Consider the following 23,195-nt stretch of genomic DNA (forward strand, 5'->3'; position numbering starts at 1 on the left):
CTGGCAAACTTTTACTCAATCTCCTTCCAGCCTTCTGTTTATCAACCTGTGTGAACTTGTGACCTTGGATCGGCATCCCTCAGTGGGTGGCCAGGGCAGCAAGCTCTGTCTTCATGGCAGCCTGTTCAGAGGCCTGGACAAGGTTGGCAACTTCCACCTGCACCCAGAGAAGAGGTGGACTGAGGCCTGTGTGCAGAGGCTGAGGTCTAACATGGTCTAGGGAAGGAAGGGCATGGGTGGGAAGTACCTCCCAAAAGAACTTCTTCCAGCCTTCCCCATGCCCTAGACATGACTGCCATCAGCTTACAGCCCACTGCCCACTTTCCCAGATTTAACCACTTAAGTCTGAGGTTCTTCTGGGTTTGGTAAAATCCATTATCTGAGGAAAGAGTATCCCAGAAATGGCTTTATAACAGTAAACTGGAGAGGTGTACATGTGTGAATGTGTGTGAGATCAAACTGAACTCAAGCATCAACTCAACAACTTAAGTCACAGGATCTCTGAACTTGGTGTGTGTGTGTGTGTGTGTGTGTGTGTGTGTGTGTACACATAGGCATGCAGGCAGGCTTGCACAGGGTAACAAATGCAGAAACAGATCCCTAGCTTATTATTATTATTATTATTATTATTATTCAGATAGGGTTTCATTGCATAGCGTTGGCTGGTGTTAAACTTGATATGTAGCCCAGGCTGGCCTTAAACTCAGGTTTGCCTGTCTCTGCCTCCAGAATACTGGGAGTAAAGGTGTGTACCACCACAGCTCACTATTTCAATTTTGTTTAAGGACACTAGCTTGGGAGTAGTAGTACACCTTTAATTCTCAGCATTTGGAAGCAAAGTAGATGGATCTCTGTGAGTTCAAAGACAACCTGGTCTATATAGCAATTGCCAAGGCTATAGTGAAACCTTGTCTCAAAAAATGAGGACACTAACACCCATTTCGGGGGACTTGAAGTGATGAGGCTTATGTAGGGAAGTCAGTTTGGGGGGACTTCAGCCTTTCCCTAAACTTACTTCACGGTTCTGTGCCAGAACATGCCAGTCTTGGTTCTGCTTCTCCCTCGAGAGCCGCTACCTAAGTGCCTGCAAACAGGGGACTAGCTGTTAGTTTCCTGAGACACCCCAAATATCTGGATCAAGTTTACTCAAGCGCATGGAACGTGAGGCTTTTGAGCAGGTGACGGGTGTGGTTTTTTAGCAGTTGTGTGATGTTGGGGTGAACTGTTAACTTCCAAGCCCACAAAACAAAGGAAAGAGTGGTCGCCACCTCCATGATTGAGAGTATATAATAACCACCCTGCGGCACGGCAGACAGGAAGCAGGCTCCTCTACTGTAAAGCGGGGAAGTGGGAGGAAGGCTGGAACTCAGACTCATGGACCACTTCCTACCTGCCAAATACTGTGCTGAGTATGATATCTCAAGAAATTCCCCCAACAATCCAAAGAAATGAGGACAATCTACCCTCCACAGCCCTGGGTTCAGTTCTGCATGCATGTGTTCTGTACCATGGGATTCAACCAGCTGTAAATGGGAAATACTGGATAAATATGTCCATCCATACTGATATGCAGACTTTCCTTGTTCCCTGAACAATACTGTATAGTCTCCATCACCACATTGACATTGTGCCATCTGAAGTATGAAAGGAATGTGCAGTTCCATGGAAACTCTACACCATTATCTTTAGCAGGGGTGGGGTTGGAGAGTGAGACACGCACACCCTAGCCAAACTGGCCTCCAACCCAGCAATTCTCCTGCGACCCTCTGCAGCTCTCTAGTCCTCTCTCCTGCTACCATGCCCACTGACTCAAGTAGGGAGTGCCAGGCGACTCAGCTTCCATTACTCTCTTGCCTCAATATTGTCTTCATTAGCCTTTATCACTTTGCTCCACGATGTCACTACCCTTTGATTAGAAGGAAGTCACTCTGAAGCCACTGAGGAGAGGCCAAGAAACTCCGCCTCCAGAAGAGCCTTTCTGAGTTATGAGCCCTTCAGGACTTAGGAGGGTCTAGGGCCTTCCCTCAAAACTCCTCCCTCCAAGATGTCTGCCAGTGCATTCCGGCTTCCATGTAGTTCATCTAGACAGGACTGCCTAGAATGAGGCCTTAGGGGTGTACTCTTGAGCCATACATCCCTGCTTTGGGGGTTATAAACTGTTTTGAGTGGCAATTACACAGTTCTCCACATTTCTCTCCAGATGGCCTGAATTCAGGTGTCAGGTCGAGTGAAGGGAGACACAGGGTCAAGACTTGAGCTCTCCACAGAGGTCTGTTCTTTCACTAGGAAGCTGGAGGTAGGTTTCTAATCTAGATATAGGCTCCGTCTTCTGGAAATAAACACCTGGCCTGCGTTTCCACGTTACTTGGTAATCCATGATCCTAATTTGTATCCTGCCTATCCTTTTTTCTTGAGTACCTAGTTATGTCTATAAAGCTCTAGTCAACCTAACTTACCAAGACTGAGATTTGAAGGTTTAAGGTTACAGACTGCTGAGCCAATCAGAACTTACACACCCTAATGACTGACTGCCCTGTCTGCTGCACTGTCACTTCCAGAGCCCAATTCCGAGGCTGACATGTAACTGCAGGCAAGTTCCATAGCTTCACCTTAAGGTATAGATGATGGAGCCCGGACGCTGGTGGATAACAACTTTAATCCTAGCACTGCGGAAGCAGAGGCAGGTGGATCTCCTGGAGTTCAAGGCTAGCCTAGTATACAGAGTGAGTTCCAGGATAGCCAGAGAAGCCTTGTCGCTCCCCCCCCCCCAAAAAAAAAAAACCCAAACAAACAGAAGGATATGGATGATGGGACTTCCTACTGAGGTTGTCACATGAGAAGAAGCAAGTCTCTGGCCCTCTGCTAGGTAAGACACCTGTTAAGCACTCAACAGATGCATTTATTATCACATTGACAAAACGTCACTGCAACTTCACCGACTGGAACTCATCTCTAGAAATCATTCCTGTTGCTGCTTCAGAAATTATACACATCTTAAAGTCATAACTTTGTGTGGGTTACACGTGTGGTGTATACAGGTTGAGTGTGTGGGTGTGCATGTGTGCAGCCCAAAGCAGGACGTCCAGATGTTGTTTTCTATCACACTCGGCCTATTGCCTTGAGACAGAGTAGCTCCAATGAGCTGGAAACTTGTCATTTCAGCAAGGCAGGATGGCCAGCAGGCTATGGAGATATGCCTGTCTCCATGCCCTCTGGGGAAGACCATGCAGTTTTTAGTCAACTGTCAGCTCAACCACTGTATTACTGGGGTAAAGGGAAAAACAAAGTCACCTTGGTTCTTCTCAGTGCTTTTTCAATTGGCAAAAATCAAATCAGCAGTCAAAAGACATAGGCTTCTCATCAAAGAAGCTGTGCAGGAAGAGCTGGCATGAGCAACTGAAGAAAATGTTTGAGATGTTCTTGCCTGGAGCAACAGACTCCACAGCTCAAGATAGACAGCAGCCACACTGAATTTTCTAAAGCCCTTCATTGTAGTCATATGCCTGAGGCGTTACCTAGAAGGAAATTCATCAACCCAGCTGGGCCTAGGCCCTGCAGCCAGTGTAGGCACAACCCTGAGTTACCAAGGGGCTCACTCATAGCTTCTGCCCAGGGACTTTCATTCTGCCAGCTCCGACTCCCTATTCCACAAGGCTGAAAGCCAAGAGGTAAGAAAGGCTCCCTAGAGAGGATGCAAAACTCATCTTTAGCTGTGAGACTCAGCTATCTTGGGCACGCTCCAGACTCCACAGCCACACTGCCTGCTTCACCTAAGTGTGTACCCTGTACATGCTCAGGGATCACAAGCAGGGGAATGGCCATTTGCCCATGGCATCGTAGAGGCAGGTGCTGCTGGAGAGCAAGACACAGTATTTTGCTCTTGTTTTGTGAGAAAGGGATTCACTGTAACATCTGAATTTATCATGCAGCCCAGGGTGGCCTCAAACTCATGATCCTCCTGCCTCAGCCTCCCAAGTGCTAGGGCAAGTAGGTGCTACCATACTTATTCTGGCATTTAGTATTTTACCTGAATGGAGAAATAACTCTGAGGCGCAGGAAAGAAGGAATACTAGTTCTTTACAGCTCTTGTGCACAGCTGATCTCTCTTGGTCGTAATAATGATGTCATAAAGTAAATACAGGCAGAAGCATCTAGGAAGGACATCTGCCAGCGCCTCACAGAGGAAAGCACTCTAGGAGCAAACTCTAGCCTTCACAGCAAATTCCTATCTCCTCCAGCACCATCAGTGGAGCCTGCAATGGGAAGCTGGGCGCCCTCCCCCACCGCAGAATTCAAATAAGACAGGAAAAAGAAACTCTTGCCACAACTGAGGTCCACTGGGAGCTGGTGCCTGGTCATTCCTAGAGAGCAGACAGTGGCTTTTATTATGAAGCTTAGGTTGGGGGATGGGAGGATGCTGGGATTCTTCTCTGGGTCCTGTAGCCCACTGTGTTGAGAGCCAGCAGCAGGGTAGAGTCCACAGGGAACTGCAGGAAGTCAGTCACGGGTTCTTGGACACACAAACACACACGTGTGTGTGTGTCTAACGGGGCACAGGCTCTGCATCTCTCTTGTGCTGATGCTTCATCTGCTGTCCTCCGTCAGCAGCCTAGTACTTTGCACCTACATCTCTTTCTGTGACTACGAACCCAGAAATCAAATGTTTCTCCACACAGAATCACTGTGGTTTGGCAACATGGCAAAGGTACCAGCTGTCCTAGAGGGTAAGACAGGCGACCAGAAGAGTGGTTTGCGCCAATCAGAGATCCTTGATTTTTTTTTTTTCTTTTTTAAAATAACAGGCTGGTGACAGTGTGATGGCTCAAGAGTGGCATGGGTCCAAATCTGTCATTTCCCTCAGTGAGGTCCCTTCCTGGCCTCCAGATATCAAGGCTCCAGCAGGCAGAGGCCATTCTTGCAGCTGTGATCATGTCTGCTACCTGCCTTTGTGACGAGACCTCACTATCTCTCACCAAGAGACTTCACATTTCCAGGGTTCCTCTCAGACTCGGGCTGGGCCCCATCTGGAGGTCTGAGCAGCCCAAGGTGACAGGGGGCCAAATGCCAGCAGGGTGTCCGAAGGGCCCAGCTCTAGACATTAGATTTAGGGGCCGAGCTGAGGGGGATCTCCTTGAGCTCCGTCCGCATGCACAGGTACTCCCCGATGACGGCCATGAGTGCAATACACACAGCTTGGACCAACCACCAGGTCAGCGCCGAGGGGAAACGGGAGCTGTAGAGCCAACAGCCCAGGAGGTGAAAGAAATGGACAGTGACAGTGAAATCCAGACACTGCTTCCCTCGCCGGATGAAGTACAGCAAGCCCAGGGCACTGTGGGGAAAGGACAGCAGCGAGTTGTCACTGGGTGGTGCTGGCCTTACAGGAGGTTCTTGGGGACAATTAGGATGGCAGCAGCGGTCAGAAGCAAGCAAGGGAGTGAGAAGCAAGGGTTGTCTTATCAGATGCTGAGAGAGCTGCCGGGTAACAGCAAGAGCGGGTCTGACAGCGTGGGGGAGACGAGTTAGATGACCCACAGCCACCCAGGAACGGGACGGGTGGGACAGACTGGTGAGGACCAGAAACTACACGTTCTGTGTAAAATGCAGACAGAAGCTACTTGCATCCAGGTGAATCTTAGAGCCTGGAATCAATCCATTTTCCCACTATTCAAGAGAAGCCAGAAATCTCGACATTTTCCCATCTTTAATGGAAAGTCATAATATGTACAAGAGATTGAAGTACTTCCTATGAATTAACACAGTACTTTACAACTAGGAGGTAAGTGATCAGATTAGCCCCACTTTACTGATGAGGAAATGAGATAAAACTGCCTAAAGTCACTACACTAGCGTTAAGATAGTGGAAGAGTCCAAGCCAGGTGAGTCTGCTTTAAGTCTAAGATCTTGGTCCCTACGCTAAACTGATCCTCAAAAGATAGGTAGTGGTCATGAGTGACCTTGGATGTTACCTAGTCCAAACCTCTGGAATAATATACACAACGAGCCTGAGTCCCCTGGAAGCCATTCTCCTGGCTCCTGGTCTAATTCTTTTTTTTTTTTTTTTTTTTTTTTTTTTTTTTTTTTTTGGTTTTTCGAGACAGGGTTTCTCTGTGCAGCTTTGCGCCTTTCCTGGAGCTCACTTGGTAGTCTAGGCTGGCCTCGAACTCACAGAGATCCGCCTGGCTCTGCTTCCCGAGTGCTGGGATTAAAGGCGTGCGCCACCAACGCCCGGCATAGAAATTTTTTTGTTTTTTGTCTTTTCGAGACAGGGTTTCTCTGTGTAGCTTTGCGCCTTTCCTGGCGCTCACTTGGTAGCCCAGGCTGGCCTCGAACTCACAGAGATCCGCCTGCCTCCGCCTCCCGAGTGCTGGGATTAAAGGCGTGCGCCACCAACGCCCGGCATCTGGTCTAATTCTTCTCTCAACTCACACCACACTGGGGCACACCATCAGGCAGCAGAACACACACAGTGACAGGTGAGCTTTGAACTTAATTCAAAACACAATGGAGACCCATGACAGGGCCAGTCCACAGAAATAGGTTCTTCCACCCATTTACCATTCCCAAGAAGTGTCAGCCTGCCTCCTGCTTAAATGTAGGAAGTTAGTTCCAGTCAGATCCCAAAAGATGTACAATAGAGCTGGTGATACTCACCAGGTGAGGGCGTTGAGGATGAAGGACATCATGGAGAGCCGGCCTGGAGGGGTGGAAAAGCCCAGGATCTGAGGGGAATCACAAAGGGAAATATGCTAGAGAAGTGACTTGGCAGAGCCCCAGGATCCTATCAAACAGCCTATGACACAGGCACCCGTCCCAGAGTACAGAAGACAACACCCTCTGCATCCGTTCACAAGCCCATTTCCAACGAGGTTCTTCCACACACATCTACCATGATATCTCATTTGAGCCTCAGGGTACGTGGGGAGGAACTGTTTTCCTTTTACAAAAGAAGACACAAGAGTTCAGAGAAGTTGCCCGAGGTGATGCAGTGACTAAATAGCAAGAGTCAAGTCTAAAAGGATGTTCAGCAAACTATGGCTCCACAGACCAGGCATCTGCTTTTGTAAATAAAGTTTTATTGAAACACAGTTCACAACTATTTTCTGATCTATTTATGATTGCTTTTGTACTATAAGGGTAGAGCTGAACAGCCACAACCAAAAACTGAACCTTGAGCTGGAACTCAGGCTGCGTGAATCAGGCCCCTCTGCAACAAAGCCTGATTTCCATATACCCTTGCAAGGAGGATGGAGGCTCCCACAAAGTGCTACCACTCAGCATCTAGTATGTGTGCAATACTTATCATGGACAGAGTACTATTAAGTACTAAATATCTGAACCACACTTCTGCTTGCAAAGGTCTTTGATATTCATCATCTCCTACTACTACTGTCTCTTCTCAATTAGTTATCCAAAGGCCAATGCAAAGAGTAACTCACAAAAGCAAGGACTCCATCCCAGATCTCCTGAAATAAGAACGCTGCTCATTACCATCTATCATAGCTGCTTCTCCCAACAACCTCTTAGGCTTCCACTATAACTTATAAAGCACTTTCTTTTTTTTTTTGTTTTTTGAGATGGGGTTTCTCTGTGTAGCCCTGGCTGTCCTGGAACTTGGCCTCAAACTCAGATTCACCTGCCTCTGCCTCCAAGTGCTGGGATTAAAGGTGACACACACACACACACACACACACACACACACACACCCCACACCAGACACACACAGCTCACAAAGCATTTTCTTATTCCTAGGCCCCTCTGGGCCTTTTAACATTTTACCATGGGTGACATGACAGGATGTCTCTGCCCACTTTCTAGAAGAAGAAAAGGCTTGGAAAGGTAAAACAACTTGTCAGCTTCCTCATCTAGACAGGACTCTAAACACAGGCAGGCTCTTTGCACTACCGCTTACCACCTAATGCCAACAGCATGATTTTGCAGACAGGAGAGGTAACATTTACCACAAGTCCCACAGCAAACAGTGTGGAATTTAAATATGATGCCCATCTGACACCAAGTCCTAACAGTTCCCACCGTACCACCTCAGATGCCCTTTTATCTAGTCCTTTTCCTACCGTGGCCCCTGAAAATTTGAGCCAGGAGAACTGCAGTCACTTTCCTGGAGAGTCTCAGGAAGGAGGCTTACCGTGTTTGCTTGGGACACGAGCCTGTTGACTGTAGTACCGGCCATGTGTGTTCAACCTCAGGCTATGCTGCAGAGCCAGCTATGAGCGCAACCCAACACAAAACTGTAAAATTACTTAAAACCCTACGAGAGTTTCTTTTTCTTTCTTTCTTTTTTTTTATTTAACTCGAACGCGCAGTTCCTAAGCGTGAACTTTGTAAATGAGTACGTCGTTTCCCATTATCACTGGACTGGACACACCTGAGAGTGAACTCACCCGCCTCCCCCCTGCCCTCAGTCATTCCATTTTACAGATTGGTGGTGGTGGTGGTGGGGCCCGCTGGCACCCCTTCTTTCTTAGGTCCACAACATGAGAACGTGGCCCAGCTGGCTCTAGAGCTCGGCGGTACCGGACCACAAAACCCTGCTCCTACTCCATCCCGCCAAGCCTACCTCCGCGTCGAACATCTGGTCCAGGGAAGGGCTGCTGCGCACCAGCGCGTCCACCAGCGCCAGCCACAGGCCCAGCGAGCCATAGTACACCGTCTGCATGAGCACGATCTGGGACAGGATCAGCAATGGATCCCACACGTAGCTGCGAAACTGGCCCGCCATGCCGGCCCGCGGGGCTCGGCAGCCGCCCGCGCCGCTCAGCGCAGCCACGCCATCGGCCCGCGCTCGCCGGGCTACCTGCGGGGATACACACGGAGCTTCAGCCGGCCGCCCGTCGCCTTGGCAACGCCGCGGGAGGGAGGAGGGCCCGGGACCCAGGAGCGATACCATTCCTGGAGGTGGGGGAAGCGGGGCGGGCGGGCCCACTGGCGGCGTCAGGGGCAACCCTGCCCGTTCCGTCCGCCGGGCTCCTCCCGGGTTCACTCACCCGCGGCCGGCTCGAGGATCGAAGCGTCCGAGCGCGGCCGGGCCTCAGCGGTGGATTCCCGAAAGTGCGCTGACAGGCCGGACCATGGAGCGGAGGACCTGCCGGCCTAGAGAGGCCGAAGAGCTGCGGCCTGCGGCTGCGTGGAAAGGAAGCGTTTCCGGGGACGGCGGCCGACGGGCCGTACTGAGAGCGCGCAGGCGCAGTGGATGCAGCCCGGACTACATCACCCAAGAGGCTCCCGAGAGCTGCCAGGAAGTAAACTGTGCACACGCGCAGGAGGAAGGGTGAAGGCAAACGGAAGTGCGGCATAAAGCCGTGAATCTTGCGTGTCCTCTAGAGGGCGATTTAAAAAAAACAGCAGGTCCATTCCTACCTAGGAGGAAAAGGGGTGGAAAGTCTAGGAATAAATAAAATAAAAAAAAACACTCACTGTTTGAGGGATGGCGAGATGGCTCCGCGAGTTCAAGGTTTGCCGGACCTGCGTTCAATCCCTGGAACCAACATGTTTGGAAGAAGGGAACTGACCCCTCCTGCAAGCTGTCACCTGACTGTTGTGCTCACACAAATACAATAATAACAAATTAAATTTAACCAAAAAGAACTTTTTTTTTTTTTTTTTTTGGAGACAGTTTCACTATGTAGCCCTGGCTGGTCTGGAACTTGCTATATTCCAGGCCCACCTGAACACACACACACACACACACACACACACACACACACACACACACACACACCACCTCTCCCCCCAAGGGGAAAAATAAGTTTAAACATTGACTATTTTCATGTTAGATTCTCTGTTTTCTTTCCTTAGTTAATCCAGAACTTTCAGGCTCTTCTACATATTTTCTTTTGGCCACATTCTCTTTATAGTGATGGTTAAAGGCCAGAGAAGGGAGGCAACATACTGTCTTAAAGTTAGTGCCAAAGAGGCTTTTTGTTTGTTGGTTCATTTCATGACAGGGTTTCTCTGTGTAGCCCTGGCTGTCCTGGAACTTGCTTTGGAGACCAGGCTGGGCTTGAACTCACAGAGATCTGCCTGCCTCTGCCTCCCAAGTGCTGAAAATAAAGGTGTGTTCCATACACCCGGCAAAACAGGCGTTATAATCCGGGTGAGGCTGGGAAGATTTGGGCACATGAGACACTGCCCTGCACTCAGACACAGTGGGTGATGAGGTGGCCATTCAGTGGAGAGAAAACACAGCTTCTGAAGTCACTGCTGGCATCAAACCTGACTTTGCCTACCTCCATGTTCATTCTTTTCTCCGCCTTCTCTGAGACTGAATAGTGGACAGTCAGTAAATATTTGCTGAGTGAATCAAGAGCAGAGAAAGGGCAAAGGCAAACCCATGACTCATTTGATTTCTGTTCCCAAAGATCCAAGTTCCCCAACTTCATCAAGAGCACAGAGAAGGGAAGTGAGCGGTTCTAGGAAGTGTGTGGGCTCTCAGCTGGCTCTGCCACCTGCTAGCAGTGTGACCACTGAGCAACTCCCTTCTTTAAACCTCATCTTCCCTGTTTATGAAATGAGGAGTTGGACTACATGAACATTTCCCAACGTCTACTTTACACTGCACTAAATCTTCCCATTTAAACATTTTACGAAAGCTCCATATACCTGCCAGTCAGAGTTTCTGAAGAGCCAGTGATAGCCATGTGATCACTTTGAACTGATAGAACCCCAGAGAAAAGTATAGAAACAAAGCTTTGGCCAGGGTATGCAACCTCTCTCTCTCTCTCTCTCTCTCTCTCTCTCTCTCTCTCTCTCTCTCTCTCTCTCTCTCTCTGTTTTTTTGAGACAGGGTTTCTCTGCTTTGCACCTTTCCTGGAACTTACTCTGTAGCCCAGGCTGTCTTCGAACTCACAGAGATCCACCTGCCTCTGCCTCCCAGTAGTGCTGTGATTAAAGGCGTGTGCCACCCACTGCCCTACTCAGACTTTGCTTATCATTTGGAAAATAAATAATTTACTTGGACTCTAGCCCAAAGATTGCCCAACCATCGTTTAGGTACCTCAATACAGTTCAGTACAAGTTTTTGGACTCCTCTGGTCCACTGACTCACAGGATCCAGTGTCTGTGAGACTGCTGAGTACACATAAGAGCTATGTAATTCTCAAAGCTCAAGACGGGGTCGTATGAAAACAAACTGAGGTTGAGCAGGGAGGGCATGGTGGTGCAAGGCTCTAATTCCAGCATTCAGGAAGCTGAGGCAGACAGATCTCTGAGGCCAGCCTGGTCTACCAAGTGAGTTCCAGAACAACCAGAGTTACACAGAGAAACCCTGTCTTGAAAAACAAAATGAACAGAGAGAGAGAGAGGGGGGGGGAGAGGGAGAGGGAGAGGGAGAGGGAGAGGGAGAGGGAGAGGGAGAGGGAGAGGGAGAGGGAGAGGGAGAGGGAGGGAGGCAGGGGAGAAACTGAGGCTGGACTCAAATGAAGGCTCTCTGACTGCAAACACCAACTTTCTTTCCAGCTAACAGAAGGGAGGAAAGAGCATGGTGCTGTAGGAAAAGGAAAAGGAGCGTAAATTCCTCCACTCAGCTTTGCAGCGAGGGAGGAATGAGGGAGAGGAGAGAGAGGAGGTCTAGAGAACATGCAGAATGGAGAGGTTTGTTGTAGTTCCCACAGGCAGGTCTGTCCATACTCGGTCCACCCTCTTCACATCACAGCTGGGTTCAGTCCACCCCATCTCGTCCCCCACAGGAAGTGCTCCCTGTCATCCTGAAATAGGACTCACAGGTAGCTCTAGGACTGTGTAGATAGATAGTGTCCGATGTCATTCTTGGAGCTTAGAGCTTGCCTCTGGGAAAGCCCCACTGGCTGGCCACATCTTTCCTGCTCTGCTGTTTCCTTTTCCCTTTGAAGGTTCAGCTTTTGGATTCCTACCTTGCTGAGTCCGGGAAATGGCCACCATCTTATGTCTTAATCTGACTCCAACAAGGAAACCAAGAGCTAAGAAACCCATGGTGGTTGTTTTCACCAGTCTCCTTAGCTTATTTTTGATATTTGATCAAAGGGCCCAGGAAATGTTACAGGCTTGCTGTATGACCTTGGGCAAGTCCCTTGATGGGCCCTAATACTTCAAATTATGAAGGAAAGGCCAGGGATTGGATTCCAACTTCCAAATGCAATACCCTGTGACGTCAGAACCCCTTGAGAAACAGGGCATATTTGGATTCCTCTACTAAAGCAGAGCGTAGAGATCAGTCTCTCGGGACTGATTAGATAGCTCAGCAGGCAAAGGCACTTGTTGCCAAGACCAGAGTTCAGTTCCTGGGACCTGCACAGTGAGAGAAGGGAGCTGACTCCTGTGACTTGTTCCCTGACCTCCAAAAGCATGTGGTGTGTGTGTGTGTGTGTGTGTGTGTGTGTGTGTGTGTCCAATGCTAAAGATCAAACCCAGGCCTTCACACGTTATACAAACACTGTGCTAGTGAATGACATTTCCACTAAAAAAAAAAAAATCTATGCATTTAAAGCCAATCCCAAGCAAGGCATGGTAACACATGTCTGCAACCATTACACTCTGGAATCTAGAGGCTGAGATAGGATCATGAACTTCAGAAAGTTTGGATGCATAGAGATCTCTTGTCTCAATTGTCTTCGTTGTCATCGTCGTCATCGTCTTTAATGAGTGAATCAGAGCTACATAGTTGGCAACCACAGATTATCTGTAGTTGACCCCAAACCAACTCCTCCATCCAACAGAAAGTTTCTCTGTGACCTTGATGTGTCCTTGGCTCTCTCTGGGGGTTAGGGTTTTTTTTTTCCCATTTGTAAAATGAGGGGGTTGGACAAGAATAGCTGGTCCCCAAGGGCCCTTCCCACACTGCCAAGTCTGTGGTTACAAACTTATGAATGAAAGCTCAGACTTTGGGTCAGAAGCAGAAGTGTCAAACAGCCACAAGCTGGGACAAACTGTTCTCGAGTGTCTGGTCATTTGGTGACTTACATCAGTCCCACACAGGGGCCTAACTACAAGCATGTGAGGACAATTAGTACTAGGGTCAGCTTCTGATCTACCCTGGTAAGTCACTCAGGTGACATGGGATTGTTTAAAGTCAAATCCTGGCTCTACTGCAACCTTGTTGGGTAACCTTGGAGAACTTATTTCACCACCCTCCTCTCCCCGCGCCCCCAGTCTTATTGGTTTTCCCCTCCATAACACAGGGATCACAGTGGTACTCCCATTGTGGGCTGTACTGAGGGTCAAACGTGTGCTTGGCCTGATAAGCAGTCACTGCTGTGTAAATGTCGGCAGTACTAATTACTGCTGTTATTTCTTCCTTTGGAATGTGGGAGTGGAAATACCTAAGCTTTCGGAGTTGAGACAAGGATCTTACTATATAATAAGTATCAGACAGAATGAACCTGGAGCCTAGTACATAGTAAGAGCTCAATAAATACGCTTCCTTCTGTGTCTGTTTGTCCATCTCTTAGCATTGGACACTGGACTTAGGGCCTTGCTCATGCTTGGCGAGTGCTCTACTATTGACTTGTTCCCTTGGCTCTATTTTCACTTTTTATTTTAAGGCAGAGTCTAAGTGGCCCAGGCTGGCTCTGAACTCTTTCTGTACTCCTGACAGGCTTTGAACTTGTGATCCTTGTCTCAGCCTCTGGCACAGCTCAGATTACAGGCCTGCACCAAAAGGGCTGCCAGCAGCTTCTCTTCCCAGTCCCAGCCCCACACCTCAGCTCCCCCCCTCCCTCCTGAGGTTGCCCCATAGCTCTGCTCACGTTTCCTTTTGGGGAATAGTTTGTGGAAGTTCTCCCGGAGATGGGTTATGCAACACTGTGCTCACACTTTTTGGAAACTCCATGTGGGAGGCTGGCATTCATTCCTATTCTCCACATCACTGACTAGTCTGGCCTCTGGCCAGTGAGTTCCTTTCTTAGAATGGAAACTAGAGAGCGAGCTCATTGGCTGCCTGTTTTCTCCTCCAAACTGAGAACACTTTGTTACTCTGGCTGCATCAAGGGCTATGTGTGTGCGCACATGTGTTTGAGGAGGAACATTTGCTGGGCATCTACTGTATGCCACAGGCTTCTGTTATCTCATTTGGTCCTTACTGGACTTCTAAAACAAGCCTGTGAGTAGTCAACACTGTTAATATTCAGACTTAGCAGATAAGGAACCCGAGGCTCAGAGAACGGCACGAAATGCCCAAAGCCACAGCTCCAGAAAGGGGCAGAGCTGAACTCCAACCCAAATCAATCGGATGGAAATCACCTCTTCCTCACAAAGTGCACTGGACTTTGCAGTTTACATAAAACGCTCACCTGCATAACCTCATCTGTTTTCCCCAGCAGGGTGAGCATAAATATTGCCCCCATTTCACAGATAACGGCAGCTCAGGGAGGAAAACACCCAGTCAGCTGGTGTATGGTGGGTCTCCTCAGCAGGAATAATCAAATTAAGAACCACAAGGGCTAGAAGTGGAGCTCAGAGGTAAAGTCCTAGATTAACAAGCACAAGGTTCTGGATTCTGTCCCCAGAGGTGCAAAGCAAACAAAACCACAGTAACACAATTAAGAAACATCTGGAGTGTGTATGTATCTGCCTTCAAGGCGTGTATGTATCTGCCTTCACGCCACGCATTCCCAGTTCTTCCCTGTACACCAGAGGAGTGGAGAAACAGGTTTCTGTGTTGTAAGCCTGATGACTGATAGTCTTCTGCAAACCATCTCTCCATGGTGGTGGGTGATGCCAGGCGTGCTAGTAGGTGGCGGGACCTCTGGTTATATGGTACCGTTTCTCTTAAATACAGGACTCCACTCCAGACATTAGTAACTGATGTCTAAGATGACGCCTTGGAAAGAAGAGAGGCAAAATACTCTCAAACGATTGCCTCCCTGCCTCATGACACAATTTCTTAGCTGCTGCTTCTTCTTCTTCTTCTTCTTCTTCTTCTTCTTCTTCTTCTTCTTCTTCTTCTTCTTCTTCTTCTTCTTCTTCTTTTGCTTTGTTTATGAGACAAGGTCTCATTGTATAGTCCAGGCTGGCCTGGAACTCATTATGTAGTCCAGGTTTACCTCAAACTCATCTTTATGTTCAGCCGCTCAGGTGCTGGGATTGCAGGCATGTGCTATCATGCCTGGTCTTAGCATTCCTAACCCCGTCATAGGCGTAACTCCCTGTCCCCACCTAGAAATGACTCTATGCTCTTAGCTTTGAGCACTCAGACGTTTCTTTCTTTCTTTCTTTTTTGTTTTTGTTTTTTTTTTTATGGTTTTTGGCTTGTTTGTTTTTTCGAGACAGGGTTTCTCTGTCCAGTAGTCCTGGCTGTTCTGGGACTCAGTGTGTAGATCAGGCTGGCCTCAAACTCACAGAGAGACTTTTCTTTTTCTTTTTTAAAAGTTGTTCCTTTATTTGATAAATATTCATTGGGCATATATTGTTTGCCAAGAACTGGTTCAGATGGCATAAATGAATAAAGTCAATGAAGAGGAAAGTGCTAGCCTCACGAAGACCACAGACAAGCAAGTTGGGCGGTAATATAATATCTAACATCAAGCAATGAAAAATGTGAAGGAGCTGGTGAGGTAGAGCAGCTGGTAAAGGCACCCAACCCTATCAACTCACAACACGCCGGGGACGTGAACAGAGGAACAGAATTTGAGGGAAGGGAGGGAAGGTGAGAGTTGGGGAGGGAAGAAGATCTGTTCATTCATTTGCCACATCCTTACAAGTATTTCTGAGTGCTCACTAAGTAGCTGGCACTGTGCTAGGCTGAGGGACACAGCCTGAGTGCAAAACAGAAAACAGCCCCTCCTCCTCGGGGCCTTCGAGTGCGAGAGGGGAGGTGTACAGAACAAGGACAAGAGCACACACACATACACACACACACACAGCTCTGAACATGTAAGTGTGAAGGGCAGGTGAGCAGCTCAGCACGTGAAGGTGCTAGCTGTGCCCAGCCGACCACCTGAGATCAGTCAGTCCCCTGAGCCCACTGTGCCACCAGATCATCTTCTGAACGTCACAGGCCTGTCATCCCGCCCCCTTCTCCAAACTAACAACGATTCAAAGGAAGCTGTGTAAAAGAATTTGAACAGGGAAACAAGTTGGCCTTAGAAGAAGATGTCTCTGAGGAAGTAGCATTTCACATTCATCTTGAAAGGTGAGGAATGTGAGCCAGGGCAAGGACAAGCCAGACACTGTAGTCAGTGTTTCTAACAGCCGGGTGTCAGCAAATAGATGGAGAAAAAAGCAAGAACCTTTGACATGGGATGAGTCACCATGGATGTGCACAAGGTGAAGGTCAGAGCCAGGCAGGTGAAGGATTGTGGAGAGTTATGCTCCCTATAGTCTGACGCTGGGGATGAACCCTGAGGCTTCATGCACACTAGGCAAGCAAGTTCTCCGCCTGCAATTTTCACCTCACTTCCCTAGTACCTTTCTCTGCACCGACAGCTCTTAGTAATAAGCCTATTCTGGCTTCAGTAACATCCGCAGCACACATGCATGGCCTCCTCTTTGACCAGCTGAATTGGGGAAGAGGACTTGAGGGGAACATGGAAAACTTGGAGGCTAAGGGAAGCTCAGCGAAATGCCTGGGTCACCATCCTACGATCCCTACTGCACTCAGCTCCAGGAGCTGGGCACGCGAACTGCATGGCGTCATGCCCACCGCACAGAAGTGCCCAGGTGATGGTCTGTGTCAAGCAGGGTGCTGTGGAATTAGCTCAGGGCCAGAATCCAAGGGACGACTTTGCAAGTGAAGCGCTGCCTCCAAGACCACTCATTGATTTCCTGGAAGCTTTGTTTCCCTCGGCTGCTGGATGACTGCAACCCTGAGGTGTAGCTCGGGGGTAGAGATGGGTAGAGAAAGCAGGGCTTTAACGGCACCAGCCCTTTAAAATGATGCGAGTGTGTGCATGTGTGTTATCTAGAGCAGAAAGCGGGCTGCATACTCAGTGGGGGCAGAACGGGAAGGCAGACAGAATCAGAGATGCCTGGGTCTGAATCCTGTACTAGTCAGCTTTCGCTGCATAAACCACAGCCCTAGATGTGGTAAACAGCGGTGGCACTCGGCAGCGGGTTTGCAGGTCAACTGGGGAAGCTTTGTTACAGCTTGGCTGCCGTTTCTCCTTTCACACCTGTAAAATAAGAGATAAACTACGTAACGAGAAATCCACGGAGCCTGATTAACGGGCGAAAGAATTTATTAAGGAGAAAAACTCACTGTACAGAACAGAATTGACACAGGTTCTGGAACGCTGTTCCAGCCACCTGAATCAGTCCTGCATCCAAATCCCATGAGGGAGCCAAGAGAGCGATGCCTATGCGCTTCTTGGGGTCACCGAGAGGCCACGCCCCAAGGATGTGCATTTCAAGGTCATAGGCAGGTAGAGCAGTTACCTGCTGCCTCTCTAGGGGCTGAGGTGCTTCAAGGTCAGTGACAGAACAGCTGTCCGCTACAAAACTACTGACTTCATGAGGTCAAGATGAGGGTGATGTTAACATTCTCTGCTCAGGGGATGTTAGAAGCTGGATGTCCACTCTTTAAACAGACTGATAATGCATACTGTGGTCTCAGTTGTAGACCTAGCCAAGGAACAATAGATGTTTACTGAAGAAGCCATTTAGAATAGCTGTCTCAGCCTGCATGGGACCAAACTAGGCCCTCTGAATGTGGGTGACAGTTGTGTGGCTCCATCTGTTTGTGGGGCCCCTGACAATAGGACCAGGACTTATCCGAGGTACATGAGCTAGCTTTTTGGAGCCCATTCCCTATGGTGGGATGGCTTGCTCAGCCTTGATGCAGCGGGGAGGGGCTTGGTCCTGCCCCAACTGGATATACTAGGCTTTGTGGACTACCTAAGAGAGGGAGGCCTTACCTAACTCTGTGAGGAGTAGATGAGGGGTGGAGGTGGAGGGAGAAGGGAACGGAGGAGGAACTGTGGTTGGTATATACAATGAAAAAAATTTTAATTAAAAAAACATGAGGGCTGGAGAGATGGCTGAGGCTGGAGAGATGGCTCAGAGGTTAAGAGCACCGACTGCTCTTCCAGAGGTCCTGAGTTCAATTCCCAGCAACCACATGGTGGCTCACAACCATCTATAATGAGATCTGGTACCCTCTTCTGGCCTGCAGGCATATATGCAGGCAGAACACTGTATACTTAATAGATAAAATCTTAAAAATAAAACCATGAAAAAAAAAAAAAGGAATAGTTGTTCCCCAAGTACAGACTAGAGGAGAGAGACCAAGTAAGTCAACAGAAGGGCAAGAAGCACACACCCAGGGAAGAGAAGCTTCTCAATAAACACTGTGCAGGCTTAAAGATCTGGAGTTAACGCAGAGGACATCTGGCAGGTGAAAGCAGGAATCTAGCAAGTCCGAAGGTAGAAGGAGGGGGAGGAGAGGGAGGAGGGAGGGGGGAGAGGGAGGAGGGAGGGGGAGGAGGGAGAGAAGAAAAAGGGTCAGGTGTGGTGGTGCACACCTTCAGTCTTCCCAGCACTTGGGAGGCAGAGGCAGGCAGATCTCTGTACATTTGAGGCCAGATGAATCTACATAGTGAGTTCTAGGACAGCCAGGACGATGTGGAGATATTCTGTCTTAGGAGAAAAGAAAAAAAGGAAGGAAGGAAGGAAAAAGAAAGAAAGAAAGAAATCTATAGGTTAGCTTACAAGCCCCGAAAATCGCCGTAGTGTGTTTTCCTTTAATCCTGGTTTGAAGCCCACTTCTCCTCTCCACCGACCTCTTCCATCTATTTTCCTAGCCAGGGTCTCATTATGCAGCCCAGGATGGCTTCCAATTCTCCATCCTCCTGCCTCTGCCTTCTATGTGCTGGGGTTGAAGGTGCGTGCTTCAGCACCTGCCTTCATTTGAGGAGGTGTTTGAGGAGGCATGGCCCTTACATTTCCAAGAGCTGGATCTAGAGAGAGAAGATGTTAGCCCAGAGTGCAGCCCACAGTGCTGTCACGTGAGAAAACATTTCCTGAGGAGACGGCCACTCACCCTAGATACGGGTCCCCACACAGACCAAAGTACTGACACCACCCAAGTCTAACTTGGTGAGCCAATGGTTTTCCTAGGGTCACTTACAGGAACACAGGCGAGGGGTCGCTTATAGGAGCAGGAATGACTCAAAGACAGCTGCATCACCAAGGCCCACCCCAGCAAGGGTGACAGCTCACAAAATTTGGGAAACCTGGAGCTCACTGCACAGCCTGCAGACAGTTCAGCAGGTGGAAGAGTGTCCTTTCCAAGTGCCTCTGGTCTAGACCTCTTCCAGGCAGCTCAGCTGGTCTCTGTCTCTTCTAGACAGCTGGTCTGGTCTCAGAGTCCTCTTTGCAGCTTTTGATCTTCTGAGTCTCTTGGGCAGCTTGGCTCTCCTCTTTTGCTTTCCTTGTTCACTCTGGCCTAGTGAATCTGGTCAATTTCAGGGACTTCCTGGAGCTATTTTGCATTGTTTGCCTTCCTGATTAAGGAGCTTCCCTGCAGGACAGAATTGTTTTTGCTGTTGTTTGGTTTGTTTTTTTGAGACAGGATTTCTCTGTTTAACTCGTCCCGGAACTCACTCTGGAGACTAGGCTGGCCTCGAACTCAGAGATCTACCTGGTTCTACCTCCCCGGGCACTAGGACTAAAGGCGTGGGCCACCACACCCAGCAGGTGATATGGATAGATACATCCATGGGCAAGGCATTAATAACTCTGCCTCACATAACTTGTATCTGACAGGCAAAGCAGATGACAAACAAGTGAAAAACCAAATCCATGATGTCAGATGAGGAAAAACTTAGGCAAAGCACACAGAGTAACTGGAGGAGCTATTTTCAGAACCTGCAAATACCTCTGGTGGCGGCTGACTCCCAGGACTGGCCTTGGTTTGCCTATCTCACAATGGGGGCACTGTAGGACCCAGTGGTCTAGAAGGAACCTTCTGACCAGAATGTTTCCAGTTTCTGTGGTTATGCAAGGCAGCGGTGGCTGGACATTCCACCAACTCTGGAAAGTCCAGGCTGTCATTATGTGGAACTGGGGAGAGGTTTGTGTGGAGTGAGGAAGATCAGAAAGAGTTGGCACCATTCTGGGAGAGAGAACGCCATGATCCAATCCCTTAGCTGTCTGAAAACAGTGTTGAAATGACCTGTTAGCTGTGTGGGGGCTGTTAACAGGGAGAGGAATGTCTCAATATGCTTACACGGGAAACGTCTTTGATTAAAAGCGGTTTATGGGCAAGGTATCGGGCTAAGCACCACACTGTCTGCATTCTTGCAATGACTCCCAAGTGGTATGTGAGGACATGGGGCACAGAGGGGGAGAATTGCTCAGAAAGAGGAACACTAGACATTGTGGAAGAGAAATGAAAGTGAGAAGGTGGAATTCAGGACTTCCAGGAGACGGAACATCCATGACAGTTTGGAGAGCCTTGGGCTTGGAGTCTCTGATGGAGTCTTAAACTCATTTTGAGAGAAGAAAGAACACCCTGCCACAGGCTGTGTCTCAGCTGATTTTTTTTTTTTTTAGTTCTGTTGAAGGAGGCTGCCTCATGATACTCGGAATCACTTTCATTTGCTTGAAATGAAGCTATGAAGCTAGGGGATGACATAAGTATGTGGCCCATGATGTTTCTTGGACTCCCTCCAACTCAGGGATAGAAAATAAGGAACTGGGAGCAGAAACCAGCACAGCTGAGTATGTGCTGTACGACTCTATCCTTGTTCTCCTAATTGCCCCAGGAGCCTGGGAACAAACTGGCTTACAAATTTCCTCCATCCTTGCAATTCCTGGGACCAACTTCTGACTATAAGAACTATGTGAGGGGCTGGTACGATGTCTCAGTGCATAAAATGCTTGCTGTACAAGCCTTATGACTTCAGGATTCCATCCAGAATCTCGAACAAAGGTTGAAGGAGAGAACCAAGTCCACCTCCTTACCCTCTGACCCCCACATTTTCATCACCACACATGTGCACCACCCCTTTATTCCACCACATCAATAACAACAACAATAATAAATAGAGGTTTTTAAAACTAGGTTTTGTGTTGGCCAGCTCTTTCTTTCTTCTTTTTGGTTTTCTGTTTTGCCTTTTTAAACTTCAGCTCCATGTAGGACAGTGGGGACCTTAATTTGCTATTACAAATTGTGTGTTTGTGTGTGTGTGTGTGGGGGGGGGTCAGAGGTCAACCTCAGCTGTCATTCCCTAGGAGCTATTCAGCTCGTTCTCTCTCTCTCTCTCTCTCTCTCTCTCTCTCTCTCTCTCTCTCTCTCTCTCTCTCTCTCTCTCTCTCTCTTTTTCCTGACAGAGTCTTACTCGGGAATTCACAAAGATTTGCTTGCCTCTGACTCCTGAGTGCTGAGATTAAAGGAGTGGACCATTACTTTTTTTTGAGACAGGGTCTCTTATTGGTCTGGAATTGGATGAGTAGATTAGACTGACCAGCAGCAAGCTTTAGGTAATCCACCCGTGTCTGCCTCCCCAGAGCAGTGTTTCTGCCAAAGCTATTCACACTTCATTGAGATTTTTCGTGCATACTCTCTGCTCCCAATCCAAGAAGCTCTGGTTCAGTTCCCTTAAACCCACGGATAACTGCATCAAAACATATTCATATCCCTTCCAAGAGATTCTCAGAACTTGAAAAAGGGATAATGAAGTCCATAGTTCCAGGTGGTTGGGACAGTCTTGCAAAGAACTTTTGCTAACTATGAACTGGCCTGTGAATTTTCAATCTGCTCTGGCATTATTCTCCTCAAATTACTCTCATTTTAAAACTGCATTTTTAAGTTAGTAGTAAAAGATTTTTGCACCCTGATAGGCCTCTCTGCTGTAGAAGCAATTCAAATCAGACCAAATCAGACCTAATTAGAAAAAGCCCCGCTTTAATGGGTAAAGCGTTCCTGGGTGATTCTCCAGCCCCCCAGAGAGGAGACGGGGAAGAGAGACCAGAAAACAACATGTCTATTTTCTAGAATGCAGTTTAAATACCTTATGGGAGTGGTCTTGAGCATCTCTGGGGGAGGAGCCAGTGTTTGGCAGGCTTTGAGGGGCAGGTTTGTAGAAAGAGATTTGGGGAGAGGGGAGTTGAGGTGGACCTTCCACCAGAACATTCCAGACTCTTTGGGTATATGGATGCCAGGGTGCCAGGGGCTGAGGTGGAGCTCCCACCAGAACAAATAGCTAATATTTTTCAATAGTTGTTTAAATAGTTGTAAGGATCATACATCCCAGTTTATTGTAAATTCATACACTTACAAATAAAATGTTTACATTGTTCTCTTACATGTATCTCATTGAATCAAATGCCTTAGGAGTTGGCTATTTTCAACAGTCTACCTTAACAAAAAAGAAATAGAAACAGGGGCAGGAGAGATGGTTCAGTGGTTAAGAGCACTGGCTGCCATTGCAGAGGACCCCGGTTTGGTTCCCAGGACCCACATGATGGTTCACAACCATCTATAACCCTAGTTCCAGGGGGGCCGATAGCCTTTTCTGCTTCTTCAGGCACCAGGCACACATGTGGTGGGCATGTATGTTTGCAAGCAAAACATAAAATAAAAATAAATAAATCTTTAAGAAAATACATGAGCAAAGTTTACATTATCATCAATTCTACTTACACTTGAATTTACACTCCACATTCTGTCATAGAATTTCCTCATATTCTATTTTTTATGTAAGAGACTTACTGATGACTTTTCTGTGTTTATGTGGGTGCGCTCAAGTTGTGTATGTATGTTCACCATGTGAGAACTCCATGTCTCCAGCCCCTCTACTTGTTGCCTGAAACAGTGTCAATACATAGACCAGAGTACTCTCAATTTGCTGTCCTTCTGTCTCTGTATAGCCCTAACTGTCCTGGAGCTCACACTATAAATCAGGGTGGCCTCCAACTCACACCTGCCTTAGCCTCCTGAGAGCTGGGATTAAAGGGGCAGGTGCCACCACTGCCTGGCATCCATGCCCATATTTTAAAGAACATTCCCCCTCCCATTTTTACATTTTAACTGGGGGGAAAAGAAAGCATAAATTTCTGTTGAACTACCTAGGTGATGGGGGGTGGACTAGCATAAGGTAGAACTAACTTTAAATGAAGCACGCAAGGTTGAAAATGTGCACTTTGACACACAGAGTCAAGAGTGGAGGCTGTTGCTCAGTGGTAGACCTGCCTAGAATGCATGAAGCCCTGGGTGTGATCCCCAGCACAGCAAAACCAAAACTAAAATAAGTAACTATAGAGTC

The 23,195-nt window shown here is 48.2% G+C and overlaps 1 protein-coding gene across 3 annotated transcripts in view; it reads right to left on the bottom strand.

The window, feature by feature from the left end:
* The window catches only part of Sys1 (SYS1 golgi trafficking protein), a 32,600-nt gene extending 23,270 nt beyond the window's left edge, over positions 1-9,330 (bottom strand). The window contains exons 1-4 of one of the 3 annotated variants that reach the window (XM_006970997.4): positions 9,006-9,294; positions 8,579-8,815; positions 6,655-6,722; positions 4,334-5,332 (exon numbers count right to left, since the gene is read on the bottom strand). In XM_006970997.4, coding sequence (XP_006971059.1) covers positions 5,092-5,332; positions 6,655-6,722; positions 8,579-8,740 — 471 coding nt within the window. In that variant the 5' untranslated portion in view covers positions 8,741-8,815; positions 9,006-9,294 and the 3' untranslated portion in view covers positions 4,334-5,091. Of the gene's footprint in view, positions 1-4,333; positions 5,333-6,654; positions 6,723-8,578; positions 8,816-9,005 lie in introns of those variants that run through there. The other 2 variants (XM_042276784.2, XM_076571184.1) reach the window with 2 other exon arrangements.
* Between the last annotated feature and the right edge of the window lie 13,865 nt (positions 9,331-23,195).

Source organism: Peromyscus maniculatus, chromosome 4 (genome assembly GCF_049852395.1).
Source record: "Peromyscus maniculatus bairdii isolate BWxNUB_F1_BW_parent chromosome 4, HU_Pman_BW_mat_3.1, whole genome shotgun sequence".
NCBI lineage: Eukaryota > Metazoa > Chordata > Mammalia > Rodentia > Cricetidae > Peromyscus > Peromyscus maniculatus.